Source organism: Actinia tenebrosa, unplaced genomic scaffold, assembly GCF_029948245.1.
Source record: "Actinia tenebrosa isolate PJP-AT-01 unplaced genomic scaffold, QUT_ActTen_1.0 PGA_scaffold4__44_contigs__length_22323623, whole genome shotgun sequence".
NCBI classification, from domain to species: Eukaryota; Metazoa; Cnidaria; class Anthozoa; order Actiniaria; family Actiniidae; genus Actinia; species Actinia tenebrosa.
This window is the reverse complement of record NW_028292581.1, coordinates 19,695,468-19,710,122: the sequence shown is the minus strand read 5'-3', so window position 1 is coordinate 19,710,122 and position 14,655 is coordinate 19,695,468. Positions and strand designations below refer to the sequence as shown.

Here is a 14,655-nt window from a genome sequence, read left to right as displayed (position 1 = left end):
TTACGTCCTCAGTGTTCCTTTACGCTCCTCCGATATTGGTTAGTAAGTAATGAAGTGTGAAGAGACGACGGGACCGCCATTTAAAGTGGCCATCAGAGCCGCCACTTGAAATTCTAACCATATTGAAATTATACAAAGGCAGCACTTACTCCTCATTTATTTTAAGACCCTGAGAGTTGTTCCAGCTACAGTACAGTTCGAAGCTCAACCAACTGAGTCGACCGAGTGGCACTCACTTATGGCATATTTCCATGTTAGGGGAGGCTAGTGTAAGACAAACCTAGAATACGACATTTAACGATATCAGTCTTGGGTATCATGATCACTTTCAAGGACATGTCGGAATATTTGTCGTTTATCCACCCACAACTTAACTCTCACGTTCATTCGGCTAATTTACCGGATACAAAAACCAGTGCCAAGCAGGTCAAGGCTTGTGGGCTATCGGCTTGTTATCGGTCGGCATTGCGCTGTATTTTCAAAAAAAAAAAAAGCAATATAAAAAAATCATTCGTGTCCTTGTACTTTGAAATAAACACTCTGCCATTTGCAGGAAGAACAGGAAGTATGGGAAACACGCCATCCTGTATCCTGTACTTGCGGTGATAAATAGCGCGGATAACATTTCTTTTTTCATGTTCCTAAACTTGGCGGCTAAACAGGATGCGCGCGTGTTTTGAGCCCTTGTTATACTGGTTATGGTGGTCAGCGGTGTTGCTGTATAATGTTGATTAAGCTAAATGGCAAACATTTATACCTCCCTTGAAAAATCTCAAATATTTTAGCTACAGAGTAACTGTTATTACCTCGCAGTGAGATATTCCATACTCCTTCCGGATATAACCGTGCACGTGCCCAACGGATCATTATATTTCAAAATTGACCCACGGTCACACTCCGACGACTGAATTGGATATCGACATAAGTTAATGGCCTTTTCTATATATGAGTTCTTTCAAAATATAAACGAATCTCTCTCACCCTACAAGCATTCCTAGTGTCATTAGACTTGACCATAAATAACATGGACTTGCCCCTTTCGAGTTTGAAGCATGTAGGTGATATAATCACAGATTTTTCAAGTAGGTGATAATTCGAACACAAAAAGTTTGGATGTACTTCTTCATCTGATGAAGTTACCTACCGAGTATCTTCTTAATGTATTTCAAAGCAGCAAACATTCTTGCTAAGCTGCCGACAGTGAGGTTTTGGCATCAAAAGAATTCGCGATACACCGAGCGGAATTGGTGACTGTCCTCAGTGCGTGACACCGTGAAGAAATTCCTCCCTCTGGAGGTATTGCCACATCACGTGACCCTTGAAGGAACTTGGCGTTTTAAAAATTGGCTTATCATTCCCCCATTTCCCTTAATTAGTACGTCCTGGTTCACTAGTACCAGCAGCATTTTTGGTCGAGTTCTTTTATTTTTGTTGGCCTTGTTACATCAATATTGTGCGAGACAAGACAAGCTGCACGACGCAAAGCGCAATGGAATATTACACGTAGAAATAAACAAAAGTATTAATCCTACCCAATTCTAGCCAGCGGTGCACCAAAATGATATTGGCTGATATCAACACGTTATGCATCGTTTTATCATATGCATCATCATCATCAGCATCAGCATCATCATCGTCATCGTCATCGTTATCATTATCATCATGATCATCATATTATCATAATCATATCATCATCATCATCATCATATCAACATACATTATTATATCATCATCATCATATCATTATCATATTATCATCACTATATACACTCCTGATCACAATATTCATCATCACGTCGCAGGCCATGCTCGCACGATAGCTAGTTGCGCACAACGCGTGGGCAAAAAATTGTTAAAAATTTAGTGTTACTATGAATATTGCAGACTTAGAATCGAATAGCTAACTTATTCTTTATCAGTTTGGTCTAGTGGTCATGAGCTCTGGGGAAGCAATATTTCTCGACTCGGATTGTTTTGTACTTGATTACGACCACTACCACCAGAACATGCGAACGTTAACTATTCAATTCTACTTCTGCGATGTTCATAGTAACACCTTAGGGGTGAATACGGCCTACAACATACCTGTTGCTTGCAAAATTGTGAGCACTGTTTCACCATTTATTCATTTTGCCATTCTGAGGTCGAGTTGACATTGCAGTACGTGCCTTTGGGGGCTGTTTTAGGGGATATATTTACGAGATGGTGTCTAGTTTCGTGCCCTTAAACAGCCCTAAAATGACGGCACTGTAATCCCAACTCGTCCCAGTCTAATTTTTTCTTTCACCTCGGAATAGGAAATATGCATATTGCTGCTTGGTCTTTATTTCAAACTTTAAAGCTTGACTTCTACCGATGACTATTGAGTCCCCTTTAAAACTATACATTCTCGCTCACTTTACTTCTTTTCAATAAGTCAATTTGTTTTTATTTTTGGTTTTGACATCCAATATAATACTGGCTACCCTGTTAGTGGTTTGGGAAAAGCAGGATTAATATTTACAAACAACATTTTAAGAATTAATATATGATAATATAGAAGCATAAATTACAGAACTAAGCATATTTACACTCAACACTTCCCCCCCCCCCCCCCCCCCCCCAAAAACAAAAACAAATTACACACATACACACACACAAACAAACAAAAACAGACCGACACATAAAAGATGACACTACGAGGCAAAAACAAAACAACGAACGAGCATAAGAACGACTCAAGTTTTCTTTCACTTTGAGGTTAATGTTTCTGTTCAATTCTGTATGTCATTCTCATAAGCAAGTATTTAGTATTATTTCCTTCTTAACCAGCGATGAGCAAAAAGATATAAAACAAATGCAACTCAAACAAAGATTTAGGGGGTGAAGTTTTTTTCTGCCTGTGCGGTAAAAGGTCCGCCAGATAAGGATCAGCCATGAAGAGAATAACATTAAAAAAAGCGTCGATGTCCATTTATGCGGCTGTGCAGAATAAACCATTTTTTTGTGGACTTAATTTTTCCCATTTCAGACTAATTATTCTATTGATGAAAAGATTCTTTGTTTGAGATGTGTCGACATTCACGTCTCTGCTCGTGCGCTGCCGTTAAACAAAGAAAGGTTACTCTGCTAAGGGAATGACATGAAGTGGGAAAACATTAAGCCCAAGCTGAAAAGGTATTTTGCGAATCGAGCTATTTTAAACCTTTTAGCCATTCCGAGGTTGAGGGAAGAACTGGGTCGAGTTGGCATTGCAGTGCATTTTGGGACTGTTTTAGGGAACGAAATAGACGCCATCTTGGAAATATGTCCCCTCAAAACAGTCAAAATATGCACAGCAATGCGAATTCGACCAAGATTTTCCCTCAACCTTCTTCGAATGGCTAATGAATGACAATATTTCAATATTTCACAGGTACTATGGCAGACTTTGGTTCAGTTCGGGTTCAAAGCACTTTCTTGAAAAGTGTTATTCCTCAGCTATAAGGCTTCTCAATAGACCTTTTTACTGATACGGCGGCCATCTTGAATCATGGGATGCCGAGGGAGCAAACAAGTAGAACATTGATACAGCATAGAGTGGCGGGGTTACGTTCTCAAATTATTTGAAGTCTTGGAGTTCTGCATATTTTTCCAACTATCAGCAAATTCAATTCATTTGAGATGTGCTTCTCATTGAAAAGCGTAAAGTCGTATGAAAAGACACCCTGCCAGCTGTGCAGCCTATATATAATTTTTTCAATAGTTGTCCCATCGCATAATGTCTTGATGTAAACAATAGAATTCAAAATGGCCGCCGTATCGGTAAAAAGGTCTATTGACGGCTTTGGAATCTAGACGGCCTATTGGGAATGAATGGGACAACATAATCAGTTTTACTATTCTCGACGTCATAGCAACCAAGTGCCTGAGCTCAAGTGTTCTTTCAAGTGTCCCAGGAATCGTAAATGCAGCGAGATATCTTATCTAGTACCTAGAACAGTCACCGCGGAGGGGAAACCACCTTCCTCCCCTAATCCTCTATTTTAAAAAATTCGGGATTTTATCAACACAACATGCCGTTATAGCGTTACAGCCCTTGTCGAGGTTACACGCTACTGCATGAGATTGGCTGAGAGCTTTTGGCCAACAAGACGCGAAATAGTGAGTAAAATATATAACAAGAAGTACTAACATTACCTTACACGAATGACAGATATTTGCCTTTCCGAAGGTTGAAGAAAGACTGGTAACGACGGTCACAGCGCAAAGGATTATGGGAACGAAGATGGTAACGTGAGATACAAAGTACTAGTCACGATCACAAATTCAGCTCGGCAATTCTGTGCACCACGGGATCATTACTTACTCTTCCTTTGAACTTCGCAAAAGTTTTTAAAAAAAACTAAGAAAAATATAATTAAAAAAAAAAAACAATTATAATATTGGGCTTTTCCTTTTGAGGAGCAATTTTGCAACGATTAACGGATGTATGGAACTTGGTTCGAATATTTCAAAGTGTGAGATCTTCAACTCCGGCGGAGATGATACTCGTTCTATGACTGTCTGTGACATCCGATAGAATGTGATTCAATTTTACTATCGAGTCCTTTCGCTGAGGCCAAGGAGAGTAATTTTCATGAGTAACGCTGAAAGAAGAAAAAAAGACTTATTTGGAATTCACAGATTAAATTTGTAGTAGTCAGAGGGAAAATGCATTGGGTAGTGGATGCAATAACTGAAAAAATGCAAAATAAAAGATCGGCATTTGTATAAGTGGATGCCAGTTGTGAATGATGAGCAATGGATAGTGGATAGTGGTAATTAGGTAATATGCAATGGATGCTTGGTTGTGTAGAGTGGTGAGAGGGTGATGGATGTTTGATAGTGTACAGTGGTTAGTGGGTGATGGATCTTTGATAGTGTACAGTGGTTAGTGGGTGATGGATGTTTGATAGTGTAGAGTGGTTAGTGGGGAGGATGTTTGATAGTGTAGAGTGGTTAGTGGGGAGGATGTTTGATAGTGTACAGTGGTTAGTGGGTGATGGATGTTTGATAGTGTACAGTGGTTAGTGGGTGATGGATGTTTGATAGTGTAGAGTGGTTAGTGGGGAGGATGTTTGATAGTTTACAGTGGTTAGTGGGTGATGGATGTTTGATAGTGTACAGTGGTTAGTGGGGAGGATGTTTGATAGTGTAGAGTGGTTAGTGGGGAGGATGTTTGATAGTGTACAGTGGGTAGTGGGTGATGGATGTTTGATAGTGTACAGTGGTTAGTGGGGGATGGATGTTTGATAGTGTACAGTGGTTAGTGGGTGATGGATGTTTGATAGTGTACAGTGGTTAGTGGGTGATGGATCTTTGATAGTGTACAGGGGTTAATGGGGGATGGATGTTTGATAATGAACAGTGGTTAGTGGGGAGAATGTTTGATAGTGTATAGTGGTTAGTGGGTGATGGAAGTTTGATAGTGTACAGTGGTTAGTGGGGAGGATGTTTGATAGTGTACAGGGGTTAGTGGGGGATGGATGTTTGATAGTGTACAGTGGTTAGTAGGGAGAATGTTTGATAGTGTACAGTGGTTAGTGGGTGATGGAAGTTTGATAGTGTACAGGGGTTAGTGGGGGATGGATGTTTGATAGTGTACAGTGGTTAGTGGGGAGAATGTTTGATAGTGTACAGTGGTTAGTGGGTGATGGATGTTTGATAGTGTACAGTGGTTAGTGGGGAGGATGTACAGCTAGCAGTGATTAGTGGTTAGTAGGCAGTGGGTGATGGATGTATGCTAATGTAAACTGAATGCGTATTGAACGGTAAGCACATGACAGACCTTTTTGAAATTCATTACCGTTTCTTTTCTTTTCTACTCCTCTTCTCAATTTCCATCTCTCCTCTCCTCTCTTCTCCCTTCTCCTTCCTTTTTCTCTCTCTTCTCTTTAGCAATTCAATACAGATCATAAAAATTTCTTTGGCAGTTCCTTTCCCCCTACAAGAAATATTCGTGTAACATTTCACACATCTCATATCATGCATTTTTCATTGAATGACATGGCAGTGTGCCGGAATGAAAGTCGGACTAAGGAGGGAGACTGTCTCGATCTTGGTCAGATAACTATTCATTTATTTACAAAGATATCATTAGAGGACCTTTAATGGATCACAGCGCCATATTGTCACACTCTTCAATTTATAACAGTTATCACTAGCTGGTTGACCTCAAGGGTTCGCAATGAGACTCATTGTCGAGTAAGCGATTTCAAATCTCTCAGCCCTGCATAATGTTTTTGTTTATACAATTTTATCGGTACTTCCAAAAGCAATATTCTCAGCATTAGTAAAAGTAATAACATACAAGAGACTAATGGTTTCAAATTAGATAAACAGAAAGGCAGTGGAGGTAAAAACTATGAGATATTAGAGATAAAACACCCCTATGCTTTTGCTGGGTGAATATTTCATTAATTGCAGTTTCCTATATTTCGTTGCAAGATTATCAAGATACATCTTATCATACCTTAGCTTTGAACTATTCAGTGGAATACAAAGAAAACATTTGAGTTATCTTAAGAGCTAGACGAATAATAAGTCTGGTTTGGTGATCAGGACTTAAATCAGCAATGTCTTATCTCTCTAGTATATAATAATCCTCTTAGCGGTGATACGATTACAGGGAGTTATGTACATGATTCATTAAACCATGGTACGTTATAAAAAACTCTTCAAAATTTGTTCATCTATTAAGAGTTTAGCAAATCTACCTTTTACTCTTTTTGTATATAAACTAAGTAACAAATATTGTAGAGATTTTAAGTCGGAGAGCGGTCGAACGACAGGTTTAATTATTTCGTCAATGGTCGTTAATTATAGGTTTATTTAAGAGATATTTCTGGATCAAGAGACTCTGATGTCGGTCCCACAGCGTAAAGTAATTTAATGTAACTTTGATGACTTGCTTCCTGGAACGGCTTGATAGGCACGGATATTCGATATGGTTAGCTATTAACATTGAGTACTATCATAGTATAAGTTATTTTGACGCGATAACAGCGAGCTAATTCCACTACTAATGTAATGCCTGTAGTCTGAGATTATTAGCCTAATCTTAAGATTATAACTTAGAAAATAGACAAATATGCTATCAAAATCTCAAAGAAAAACACCTTCAAAGCAAAAACAAATACGCCTAGTATTCTTTGGAGCAGGATGGCATGCAAAGGTGCATCTTTTAGCAGATCTATTGGCTGCACTCACAAATGCCCTCGAATTCTGTGTGGCAAGGCAGACATTCCTTACGGCACGCAGTGTTTTGAAAATCAACTTTGGACTCATCTAGCGACGATGATCCCTCCATTACATTTGTTTATGGAAGCCTTAAGCAGCCTATTACAAAAGCGAAAAGGAAATCATGGGAAGGTTGGTGAACTCGGCTGCTTAGTGGATTACAAAATCACATTGAAGCGCATCACGGAGTTAAAGGATTAGGAAAACCATGATCCGATATCGATCAACTCGGCTTTAATCCATCCTTATAAGAAGGCTTTAGAACAGGAAATTTTCTGGAAACTCTTCAGACAATTTTTTGTCAGATTTTGAGACATTGCCGTCGAGTTGGGAATTTGATCTTTACAAATCAAACGACAAACTCATTTATCAAAAAATGCTGAATACTGTCACAAATACATGTTCGTACTTTTTGTACATAGAATCCTGTCATAAAATTGAAATAAAAATTATGTTAGTTAATTTTACGCATACTTTATACTTTTCTTGCTGGGACAAATATATCCTGATAAAAGTTAGTACGTGCAGCTCACGATTAGGCAAACAATTCTCTAAGGTTGTCTTACAGGGAATCTGCATGCAGCAAGTCTCAATCGTGCAAAATCATCTTCGCTGCTTTATTTTCTGCTTGTATGAGCTGCATAAGGCAATACTTGGCTACAAAACGTACCCTCATGAAATGGTTTACTTTTAAGAATTGTGTGAGCCATAAATGTCTGCAAAACTAAATTTTATATTCAAGTATTTATTGCAAACTACTACAGCTCTACTTGCATGAGCTGTATAAGGTAATACCTGGCTACAAAACTCAACTTTCATATTCTTCCTCAAACTCAGTGCCCAGAAAGATTATAAAATACCCTTAAATGGTTTACTTTTAAGAATAGTGTGAGGCAAGAAATGTCTGCAAAACGTAATTTTATATTATTTCCTGCAAACAACTACAGCTCTACTTGTATGAGCTGTACGAGGTAATACTTGGCTTTAAAAAACTTAACTTTTACATTCTTCCTCAAACCAGTACCCAGAAAGATTATAAAATACTCTTAGATAATTTGTCTTAGGCGATAAATGTCTGCCTAACTTAACTTTCGTATTCTTTCCTTCAAACTAGTACACAGAAATGTGGAGTGAACATTTTGAAGTTAAATTTGCACGAGATAGTAATAAAAAGTTGAAGAGAGACTCGATCACAATTACTATATACGTATACTACAGTAAATAAATTCAACTCATTCGTAACGTTTATCGGCGTCCGACTTTCATATAGCTTGATGAATGATCTGTCATTTTTCCGATCACTTCGGATAGTACTTCTCAACAGAAGGAACCAATTTGATTAGAAGATGATGAGGCGCTTTTGGCTGTACTATTATGGATTAATTAGGAAATCCATTGGGTCTATGGGGGATTAGAGCAGTATGATCAGAACGATAATGTGAAACTTATGGCAAGATTTCAGTCAGTAAACAAAGCAGATCTCTGAACTGGAGCAATGGGAAAATATAAAACTTGTACATATTTGTACAACGGAAATCCCAAAATTATTTCAACGGGGAAGGATCTTTTGGTTTTGATAAACGATGAGTATTTGTCGTTCAAAAGCACAAAAAAATAGAAAATAAAGCCAGAGATTGCCGGAGGAGAATGTGTGAAGAAAGAAGCTTGGGCTTTGTCACACCGCAATATTCGCAGCCCAAAGTTTTTGTGGAAACAAAAATATCTTTTATCTTAAAGTACAAAAACATTTTACAGTTATACTTACCACTTTTAACAAACTCAAGCAAAACGTACAAACTCTCCTCGATGCATTTGGTGAAATACTACAACCGGCGTCCATAGATGTAGGTACGTTAGGGCACTGTGTTCCACTTATTAAGATGGTCCCAAGATGTGCTATATAACTAGAAGCAAGCCTTAAAGTCTCTATCTTAGATAGTTTCCTGTCAGATGGTTCTGTGGGGATTAGTAATCTTAACGCACTGAATGCAGCGTTCACACTGTGTGTTCTGTTTCTTTCTCTGGCGTTTGCAGCTTGCCGTTGCTTACTTAGTCCTGTAAGTCGTGGCTTTCGTCTTTTTTTCTTGTTTCGCTGATTTCGGAGAGCGTTTTCGGAATCTGCTGATCCTTCGGAGCTTTCTTCGTCACTGTCAGTGTGTCTGCGCTCGCGGCGTCTTCTTGCAACCTCCATGGAAAGGGGAAAAAGTCAACAATTACACGAGCAAATTTTGAGAAGATGCTAGTATAAAATGACAAGAGGAAGATCGTAGACTTCTTTATGGCCTTAAAGTAATCTCGATACGTTTTGACTCAACACGTAAAACAAAAACATTATCCAGTTAATACTCCGCGGCAAGTTCAAACGATTAAAAGGGAATTTTCGCGCCAATCAAAGAATGAACCGCCGCGCAAGATCACTTACAATGACTATCTTGACTCGTAAGTGATCATTGGTGGCTCCATAAAAACGGTGAGATGTCGAGGAGATAATTATTGTTACCGCCTAAAGTTATTCATGGCATTTAGTTACAAACTCATCAATCTCTGTCAGTATGAACGGAAAGAAACAATTCCTGGTCATTCACCTTGCAAAAGCGGCCTAAAGAGCGTGTTTAAAAATGAATTTAAAAATCCCTTCTAGCGAGTGAAAAATCCATGGATGAGGTGATGATGGCGTCGAGCCTTGTACACGAACTGTTAGACATCTCTGTTACCGCCGGATATATCTTGGCGTCAGAATCTAATTGTAGCCTGTGAGCTTAGGTCACCACTTTGAAGACTCCAGCAGACTATTTATGTTCAATAAAAGACTGACTCGAGAAATCTGTTAAACATTATTCTGGTTTTTATGAACGTAAAATAATTAATGGCGCTCTGTGTTGTATCGATCTGCTCAAAATCCTGACCTATGGCTTTTGTTGGTTGCTACGGAAAATATCAATTACGGTTTGAATTGGCTCAATAAACAGTCTCCAATGAACACACATTCGACTTGAATTAGGGGTTCTTCAAACGAAAGGATTAAAATAAGGGTTTACTCTTGATTTAATAGCATTACGTGGTCCATCTTAAGGACTTAAGTGTCCACTTTTACATTTTCATATATAGAGGGCTCGCCAAATAATCATGTGCCCTTGAAAACAATTATCAGGCTACAGACTGACACGATTTTCTTGACATTAATTAATCTGTACTTGGCTGCCTTAACGCTCAAAAAAAGATTAATGGGCTACTAATTTTGAACAATAGTTGGTTTGAGAAAGTAGGGATTGCAGATAAGGACCACATACTTTTTGTAAACCGTGAAATGAACTTGACTAAAATTAGTCTATTAGGACAGGTTCAAAATAATTTTTCGAGCGCGTAAATCATATAAAAAAAACAATGACAGTCTTTAGATTCGTAGAGTTGTTTGATCGTTCTTCGACATTCTTCCATTCCAACAACTTATTGAATATCAGAATTGAAGAATATATGAATAATCACTTTGTAAGAGATCTGTAAGAGTCATTCATTTTGATCAAAGGAAACTTAGAGTTCAATATTCCTTACCTTGCTTCGTATCGTGGCAAGTTCTGCCTCCTGACGGGGCATGTTTCAAGTGGTTCTTTTGCAGACGATTCTATCGCAGTTTCAATGAATGAAACTTCCAATAACCTTCGACGGGGTCAACGTCCTAGAGACAGATACGACTCGAGATGCCGTTGACTTGAATCACGTACTTTGGTACATCAACGTACGTGTAACAGGATTTCAACCCGATTGGAAGGTCTTTGTTTCGACTGGCTTGTCTCAAAGCGACACTACATAATACACACAAACAGCATTACCAAAGGCTAAAGACATATCTTGCCGACTCTTCTACACGCTACTCTAATCTACTGGCCACAAACTGAGCTCAAAGCAAAAGCAGGTCACGTGGCAGATCGGTTTCTTCAAAGGCATAGATGATGGTGACAGTTGTCATGGTCGTTGAATGGCTTCCTGCCCGCTAATGAACGTAAAGTCCGGTTATGAGACAATGGGGCCCAGCTTGCGTTGGTATCCTACGTTCAACGATTTTTAACCTTTTCGGTTTTCGAGAAAACTTCTAATACCAATTTGTTTTCGTCTTTCAAAACATTTTTTTAAGGTGTCCTAATCGTTAAGAAAATGAGTTTACATCTTCGTACCCTAAATATATTGAAAGTAAGATGAATGACAATAAAATGTAAAATATAATGTAAAATGATTACAATAATTATAGATATGGAAATGATTTTTATCTGTTTCGGATGTACTTACCAGGTCGACTGGTCAAAACTAATTTCTGAAATTGACAAACATCTGGAAGGTTCTGCTAATGAAGGCAGACATCTGTACACCACGTGACTACATTGAATTCACTAAACTCATTCTATCTTTATAAACTTATAACAATTTAAGAAAAACTAAAGTCAGTTTCAGTCAAAGTTCTCTTTTAAAGTAGTTTGAAGAATTTAAAGCTTGTGGGATAGGGATAATAACTAGGGCGCATGCGTGTACGGCAAGAGGCGGAGTATGACGTCACTTCTGTGTGCATGTGAAAAGCGGACAAAAGAACACAAACAATTCTTCCAAGAATATCTTTGATTTGCTACGCCACCTTCGTTCGTAATGCATCCTTCTTAAAATAAAATAAATCACTTTATTTAAGTGTCTAGTCGTTCTAGCGTTTTCGCACTAATTGGGAACACTTTTCACTCACACACACTACCACTACATCAATATTCTATGCACACAACGCTCAACTCACATGTTGATTTTTACGGGAAAAAATTAAATTTGTCTTGAATGTGATGTTAACATGGAAATACAAAAGAAATGCTACAAATTCCATCGAGAAAAAGTGTGATTTCTTTTGTAATTTCATGTTAGCCTCACAACCACGATACTTTTGAGAATGGTCCATTGTCATGTCATGGCCAATGGGGACCTCTGGAAAGGACAGCATAACAGCATTAGGAAGGTTTCGATAAAGCGCGGGCATTGGAACTTGAGTAATAGATTTATAAAGAAAAGAAGGTAACTGAGGAAATTATAGACAAAGGTTGAGCGTGTTAGTTCTGAGTTCAACGTGCCTATACATACATATTCAAGTTTATTTTTCTTATTTCTTTTTTAATATATAACGGTAGTTATATATTAGACTATTTTGTTCAAACTCTGCGGTCCCTTTCTACAAGAGGTAATCTGCTAATTACAGATAACATTGATAACTTTTTTTTTAATTAAGTCGAATCTTCGTTATCTATGCATCTACTACATCGTCTAATTCATAATTTAGGGACTTTCAGCTTTCTTGTGATTGAAACAAGTTGGGCGGACTAAAAGAGCCAAATGCGGCATGCGGAAGGGAGGATAGGAGAGAAGTCCTGATACAAGAAGAAGAGAAGAAAGGAGAGGAGAGGAGAGGAGAGGAAAAGAGAGGAGAGGAGAGAAAACAAGCTCCGAAGTGATAAGACAAAAAGGAAGTCAAAAATCCTCATCAGAACACGTACATCCTTGAGAAAACATACTTTCTCTGACCAAAGGACGGCACCCAATTTTAAAATAAACAGCAAAATATGCCGCAGGAAACTGAGAACAGCTATAAAAAGTAGTTAATTACATTTTGCTTTCTTATCAATCCAGCCAACAAATACCGAACGGTATATTCATATTTATAGAAAGAGGAATTAAATATTAAGGATAGTTATATGTTAACAAGACTGTTTAGCTTGGACGTAATGTTATCCCATTTCATACCACCTGCCATTCTCTTGAATATCATTTTTTTATTTTGGTTGTTCACGAGAAGATTACAATTGTAACTGAGAGTGAGCATGGCAGTACTGGCGCTCGCCTTTCACCTCAGGTTCTCGGGTTCTGTCAGTGGACTTGTATGGCATCACATGTGAGAAGAATTTGTTAGTTTTCTCTCTTTTCCTTCCTGCACTAAATATAGCATGATTTCGATCTTTTATTAGTTACAGCGCCCTGACTTAGATCAGCCAAGAGGTTTCTTAATTTGTTCTTGTGTGTGTGTGTGTGTGTGTGTGTGTGTGTGTGTGTGTGTGTGTGTGTTTTAAACCAATCAAATGCTTCCTTCTACCGGTAGTAGATCTTCTAGTAAATCGTGACAGGTTGATTACCAGTTTTCATAGCGTTCTTACGAGCTAAATCCATTTGTCATTCTTACCTTTTTCGATTTAGTTTTTACCTTTGCCGTCGACAAATTAAATCTATTAAAACGATGACCGGTATCTATATTAGCCTGAGTCAGTAGTGTAGAAGTGCGTTGCGTTATGGGGGTGTCTTGAAGAACGCTTCTACAATCACTTGACATATTATGCATGAAGAAGCCGAAATGTATTCGAAAATTAACACGACATTTAATTAAAGAATCTTAGTCAACTACGATGCATTTGGCCCATTTTTTTCCTTTTGTTTTTTTCTTTTTCTCTCTCTCTCTCTCTTCTTTAAATCAACAAAGGAATGGCTAATATCTGTGCGGACCTAGAAAAACACCTCTGAGAACCAGAGTTCGAGAATTTCCAGATAGCTCGTGGTGTCAAACTCAAATTAAATTATGATAAGAAGAGATAACTAGCTAAAAACTAGTGTGAGCTGCGTCGGTGTTTCTAATGAAACAGTAATGATAAAAGGGTAACGTTTACACTGTGAAAAGATGAAAAAACGTACTGACGTTTCGGACGCTAGTCCTTCGTCGTCGGAGTAAAAAAGCAAATTAAATTAAAATATGATAAATAACCCATACCTAATTAAGGTTCGGAAATTGATCTTCAGGGCAAAAAAGTTAAAAGTATTGAAGGCGTTGATTCGACTTCAAATTCCAAAATTGGAATTTAGCATGCTAGGTTGTGGGGAGGGACGAAAGCCCGGAACACTCAGCGACAACCACTTATTCTTGTAACCACCTGACTCAAAATCCCTCGAAGAAGCAAATGAGGAATACATTGTTATCGTCAACCAACAGACTGGCTATGAAGTCACATGCACCCAAAGAATACGGGAGGATTTTAAAGAAATCTTGGGTCTTTCTTTGTACCACCTTATCTTATTAGGAATAGTTGGATTTGGCACTATCTGTTAATCCACCCGATGAAAAAAAATGGTTAATTTGACTGAAACGAATCCGGTAAGTGAAGACCCAACCTAATCGACCTATAGTTTCTTTTCTTTTCTTTCAATTTTTCCCCCTCTTTTCTTGGCTTTCCGTGTCAGGCTTCCTAATTGATTTCGTGAGACTGTGATAAAAACAACTGATGCTTATAGATTACTAGATTTCAAGAGGTGACTGACTAATTCATCAAAAATGAATACCGGAAAACTTTCTGAGAAAACTTTTTTTACAAATAATTCAATGCTAAAATGAAGACAAAAAATGTCGGGCGT

The 14,655-nt window shown here is 38.1% G+C and overlaps 1 protein-coding gene and 1 long non-coding RNA gene across 2 annotated transcripts; both read right to left on the bottom strand.

The window, feature by feature from the left end:
- Positions 1-226: 226 nt before the first annotated feature.
- On the bottom strand, positions 227-1,260 carry LOC116306756 (uncharacterized). The gene is made up of 3 exons (XR_004198314.1): positions 1,145-1,260; positions 401-470; positions 227-280 (listed from the first exon to the last, which is right to left on the bottom strand). It is a non-coding gene; the product is annotated as an uncharacterized LOC116306756 (long non-coding RNA).
- A 1,447-nt stretch (positions 1,261-2,707) lies between these two features.
- Positions 2,708-11,130, bottom strand: LOC116306754 (transcription factor 15). The gene is made up of 3 exons (XM_031716848.2): positions 10,792-11,130; positions 9,005-9,424; positions 2,708-4,607 (listed from the first exon to the last, which is right to left on the bottom strand). The coding sequence occupies exons 1-3, from the start codon at positions 10,831-10,833 to the stop codon at positions 4,596-4,598; spliced, it is 474 nt and encodes a 157-aa protein (XP_031572708.1). The 5' UTR covers positions 10,834-11,130; the 3' UTR covers positions 2,708-4,595.
- Positions 11,131-14,655: the final 3,525 nt, after the last annotated feature.